General features: G+C 33.6%; 1 protein-coding gene across 2 annotated transcripts; it reads right to left on the minus strand.

Moving 5' to 3' along the window:
* Positions 1–2,195: 2,195 nt before the first annotated feature.
* Positions 2,196–5,289, minus strand: LOC101222050 (CRIB domain-containing protein RIC10). Of its 2 annotated transcripts, XM_004153609.3 has the most exons (5): positions 4,821–5,289; positions 4,288–4,480; positions 4,069–4,166; positions 3,831–3,948; positions 2,196–2,822 (listed from the first exon to the last, which is right to left on the minus strand). In XM_004153609.3, exons 2-5 carry the CDS (start codon positions 4,343–4,345, stop codon positions 2,617–2,619), a joined length of 480 nt encoding a protein of 159 aa, XP_004153657.1. In that variant the 5' UTR covers positions 4,346–4,480; positions 4,821–5,289; the 3' UTR covers positions 2,196–2,616. The 2 variants fall into 2 exon arrangements, with proteins under 2 accessions (XP_004153657.1, XP_031736245.1); XM_031880385.1 differs by lacking the exon at positions 4,288–4,480 and having other exon boundaries at positions 4,821–5,208.
* Between the last annotated feature and the right edge of the window lie 460 nt (positions 5,290–5,749).

Genomic DNA, 5,749 nt, shown 5'->3' on the forward strand with positions numbered 1-5,749 from the left:
CATCATAGTTATTCATAATGAATGATTGTGCAAAGGTAGATTGTCACGTGTAGTACAAAATTAAACAATTTAATTCTTCTAAAAAGTAGTTTTTTAATACAAACCAAGGCATAAACGGTAAATAAATTATTGTGAGGGGTTGGTTGTGAATATTAAAGATCGCTAAACAGTAATGAAAACATGAATATTATATATGTCGTCGTCAAGCTTTAGGTAGCTCATAGATAAACTGTATTAATTAGACTATGTTGGTCCCATATGATCGTCACAAACCACATCTAAACTATTCTATAAACTAAAAACTTCTATATATGAGTCTTGATTTACAAGAACCTTTTGGAAGTACAAGTAATCAGTCATATATTTCTATAGTTAATTAGCTAGATCAATGAATTCTCTTAATCTTGTTGTCTTATTAGTCCTAAGATGCATCTTATGTACTCTTAGCTCACATGGCAACTCAGGCTTTTAATCTTATATCCTTTTGTGAAATTTGTTCATATCTTAACATTCTCAACATTAAGACTTTACTTGACATGTTGATTTAAGACTCAACCAGTCTGCTGATTTGAGTTATTAGTTCAAAATTAACAAGACAGTACACATAGTTTCAACAAAAGAAATAGAAAGTGAGAGATATGCATGCAATTGCATGCACTCACTTAAAGTCATATTATTCTTTCAGGGAGATCCCTTAAGAAAATGCATTGGCTCCTTTAGGATTTGATTCAACCTTCCTCTAGGTAAATCATACTCTTACAATACATTCACGCACGCCAAAATAACCTAAAGAGGTTCTAATCTTCGGAGGAACTTTCATTCCTGACAAGAAAAGTATAGACTAGTTTATGTGGTTTTCTAATTCCAATCTCGAATCTCTCCTTTCTTTTATGAATTCAACGCTTTATATAGACTCTTTATGGTTGAACTCCATGCTTCATGAAACTCTAGCTGAATTCTGGATCAAAGAATGGATTGGGAGCTTAGAAGTAGCAAAATACGAACTGATGCAAAAATTGCTTCTTATTTTTGTTCTGGATCTTCTTGCAACTCTACAACATTGCTCAAATCATCTCTAGATAGCCCCAACTCACTTTAAAACCTTCTCAAGTCATCCAAAATGACTCGCAATAACTCTTATTTTTTATGGTGACTCACAATATCTTATTTTGACTAACTTACTAACCTTTCGGGCTTTAATGACAGATTTTGTACTCAATTTCACCTGCACTAATCCTAATAAAAAGATAAAAAGTAACATTTATCACGTATATAAGAAATGGCAACTATCATCAATGGTATAAGACCTTTTTTATGAAATTAAAAGTAAAATTATAAGAGTTATTTATGTTCAAATGAAATAATATCATACCATCGTGAAGATATTTAGAAGTTTATTATAAGTGAGAAAATTAAGTAAGCATACGAATGAAATTAGATGTGGCCAACCAAAAATTCACCAACCCAATTACGGAAGTGAATGGTTAATTAAAAAAGAAAAATTATTTTGAAAAAGGTGATCAAATCTCATTTGAGCACTATTCTTTAGGTCTATCTGCACAATAATTCCTAGTTTCATATCAGTTAAGTATGCAAGTTTTCAGCATGCACAATAAAAAAGGTATTTTATAAATGTATGAGCCAAATTCCCACATGAGAAGCATCGATATTTGTGTTAATAACAAATATAAATTACATTATCAATGTTGATTGGTGGAGATACAAGTCTTCAAGTTTTCTCTTATCTTAAAGGTGATATACCATTTATAGTACCATCTCAATAAATATTCTGCTTAATAAGTGATCAATTATTTTATCTCAGCAAGTAGAACCGCACTATTCTAAAAACTTGAAACCCTCCTTAAACAGATGATGTTGAAGACAATATAAACAAATAAGTAGGACAGAGAAATAAAAACAAAAGCCATCCATCAGCAGCAGCACAGAGCACTGGAAATTTCTGAGGCAGTGTCGTTCCTTCATTAAATGAATTAATGCAAGTGGTCGGAAAGATAGCAACGTCACCACCATGAAGATGGTTGCTGAGTTTGGCCGATGCAATGCCTTCTGTCATTTTCTCATAGATTTACATTACAACGTTGCACCAACAGTTTACAGAGAACCAAACATGGTGCAATGAATCATAAATTTTCCAGACCCCATCAAATAATAAATGTTTATAAATCATCAATAGGTGGAGGAAATGAAGTAACAAAACAATTTCTTTTGATAAAAAAAAAAACGTCAGCTTTCTCTTTTTTCTTACAACATTCATTCAAAGTAGCACACTTGCCATTTCCAGCATAACTTTTTCTTCTTGAAATGAAAACAAAATGATCTCTTTTGACCCATCTTAGATATTGCATCAAGATCCTTTTTTTCTTTACATATATTCTGATGCCTATCTAGATTTCGTTCTCAGTGGCGAAAAGAATCTGGATACTACTGTTTTATTGTTCGTCTGATTTACACTCCAGTCGAAACAATTACACCATTCCTGATATGATAAAAGAAGACAGACTAATTCTGATTTTTGACAATCTTTTTCTCTACGTACGCATATAGACTGGTTTTACTATTCCTTTGCACAAGTGTATTAGAGTTATGATGGCAGTTCTAGACTTGCAAATTTGGTACCATCTTGATTTCTCCGAAGGACGGTGGCTTTGTCTTTGATACTCGAGATGATTTTGACGAGGAAGATTTTGGAGAGAAGTTTCTGGTCTTTTTCTTTGGTTTTGTAGGAAGGTTGGGAATTTCTGTTCGTGGAAGTTCGCCAAAGAAGTCGGATGTTTGTTGGCGTAGCATTGCTTGATCAAAATCTGTTAACAGATATGAAAGAGTATAAGAATCCTTGATAAGTAATGATTCACCATTCATTTTTCTTTTGTCAAGAAAACAATGTAGACACACCACAGCAACCAAACAATCAGACCATGTGCATTATGCAACTTCCATCAATTGTTCACAGAAAATTACAAACTGCCTATCAACGTCGACCAGGGAGACCCGAAAAAGAAGAAAAGGTCGGAGTAAGTGTCACAAAGACTGTTCATAACTGGGATGACAGACTATCCAAAATTGGCATTGGTTCATGTGTCAACAAAAATCCAAGAACGACGAGAACGACGGCTAGGATGAAACTCTGACAAGAAATATACAGTCAAATGTACAAAGTGAAACAGAAGAGTAAATCCCAAATATAACATTGTCCTCACAACCAGAACAAACAATGTTCTAATGTAGTAAGCCATAGACCGCAATTTCTCGATCAATCAGACAAAATTGGGCAGATTCAAGCGTCTAAAGAGATAGAAATAGTTCAAGATATTGCACTTTTCAATTGGATTTACCACATGGTTTTTGATATAAGCAATCAATCTGTCATCATATTGTGGACCACAAACTATAATAAAATATAACCTTGTTTCTTTCAAAGGCTAATAAGCACCAATATTACCCCAGAGAGAGGAGTGGTGGTCTCGTGACATAAAAGCCAAAATATCTCTCTAATGGGGGTAAAGAATCTTTAAAATCTGTTCATATCATGGAGCTATTCAATAAATTATGAAAGAGACATTAAATTTATTTGATGTCTTCAACAGGTTAACCCGTGAAAAGCTCCTGTTTTCACTTGTCCACTAACAGAAAATACCTTCCATCCAATTGCACATGCTCTCAGTACCATTTCTCCATTCCCACTTTCCATCTACCGCAGTTTCTTTTCTAATCCTACACTTGGTTTTTCTTAAAAAAAGAAGTGATCCTAAAGAAAAAAAGAAAAAAAGAAAAAAAGAAGAAAAGCTACAGTGGAGGGTGGCAAAATGTACCAAGAGAAGACCATGTTGTAGGAGCTGTTACAGCAGTAGAACTTGAATCTCTTCTATCACTAATATCGCCAAACGACGCGGCAGAGAAATGCTCTGGTGCTGTTTTGAATTCATTCATCTACCAAAACCAAGGGAAATTTTTTAAAACACCCGGATAGTAAAATTGTGAAAACACTAAAGAAAATCGAAAAGAAAGCGAAAATGTTGAGACCAGAAGATGGTGAAGGTGATAACTTACCCAACTGGGCGCTGTACCAGAAGGGCCATCCCATCCAATATGTGCCACATGTTTCACATCTGTAGGATACCCGATCTCCATCTCTCGTTCTTTCACCACTAGAACACCCCCCAAATTTTTCATATCAGTCCCAAATAATAAAAGAAAAGAAAACAAACGAAAAGTTAAGAAGGAAAATTGAGTAAAACAGAGAAGAATGAGAAGAAACAGAAACATTACCAAAGATTTGGGAAATGTACTTGAAACTTTTGTAGATCCCTTTCAATTTGTTTGACATGATTTTGAAACTAAAAAGACCAATACAACAGCTGATACAATACAACCAACCCCTTTAAACAATAAGATTGCAAATCAACAAACAAGTACCCCCAAAGAAGTTGGAGATCAATGGTTTTGCTTTTACCCTCCAAACCTGCCAAAAAAGTAGACATACTGAGCTAAAACAAAGCTTTGCGTGTATTTTTTAAGCATATTAAAATCAAACAATGCCAAGAGTATCAGAGAAGGCTGAGTGCATGTGATTTCGAACCCAACTTTTTTTTTCCCTTTTTTTCCGGTGGATGAAGAATGGTATCTAATAATTGTAACAAAAGAAGATACATTTCATTAATGAAGAAGATATGATTTGTAGATTCATTAAAGGGTTTCAAAACCCACATTTCTTTCCCATAATACAACAGTTCAAAATACAGAAAACTAAACAGAAAAGCAAGTAAAATTAAAAAAATTAATTAACTAAAAAGATACAATACCTAAAGAAAACCAACTTCTTCTTCTTCTTCTTCTTCTTCTTGTCCAGCAATTGGGAGGCTAGAGCTTCCTCCTGTAGTTACGTTCGATTCGTTGGGGTGGAAAGAGAATGATGCAAAGCATTCATTTGGGAGTTCAAAATGCGTAACAGTGAAAACCCATTAAGGAAAAACAAGAAAAAAAGAGAGAAGGAATGAAATGAGTAAAAAAAATCCAAAGAGTGAGAAAGATTTTGGAGTGGAAGATGTTCATAACAAGGAGGGAGGGAGAGAGAGAGAGAGAAAGAAATGGATGGGGTTAGAAGAGGAGAAAAAGGTAAATTGACAATGAAAGGCCTCCAAAACGAAGGGTAATTGAGGGTTGAGAGAGTTAGAAGGACAATGGCAGGAAGAGGAACTTAATACAAATAAGATTAGGTATTGGGTCAGTGATAAGTATTCTGTTCATCTACATCTATCTATGTATCACTCTCTATTGCTCATCAGATGCTGTTTTGTGGGTCTATTTTCTGAATTCTTTAAATTTTCATTTTTCTTTCTTTTATTTTTCTTTTTAAGTCATTTTACGATCATATATGGTAACTTTTAGACATTTTACTATCGTATATGTGGACGAAAAAAGAAAGATTGATTGAGGTTAGGTGAGTGATTAAAATATTGTTTTGGTAAAAGATGTAAAGTGGGGAAAAATAGTAGAGTTTAGGTTTGATTAAGTTAAAAGGCCAAAATAAAAAATGAACCAATTTGAGTCTCAAAACACAATTTGTTTTTTGTTTCTTTAATTAATTTCCAGCTGGTCCTATTCTCATATCATATAGCTGTTTCCCATTTTTTCCATTTCATTTTGGAAATTCCTCCTCCATAATAAATACTCCAAATTAATAGTTGATTTTTGCTACCAACAAAAAGTCTTTTCTTTTCTCTATTGTTTT

Source organism: Cucumis sativus, chromosome 1 (genome assembly GCF_000004075.3).
Source record: "Cucumis sativus cultivar 9930 chromosome 1, Cucumber_9930_V3, whole genome shotgun sequence".
NCBI classification, from domain to species: Eukaryota; Viridiplantae; Streptophyta; class Magnoliopsida; order Cucurbitales; family Cucurbitaceae; genus Cucumis; species Cucumis sativus.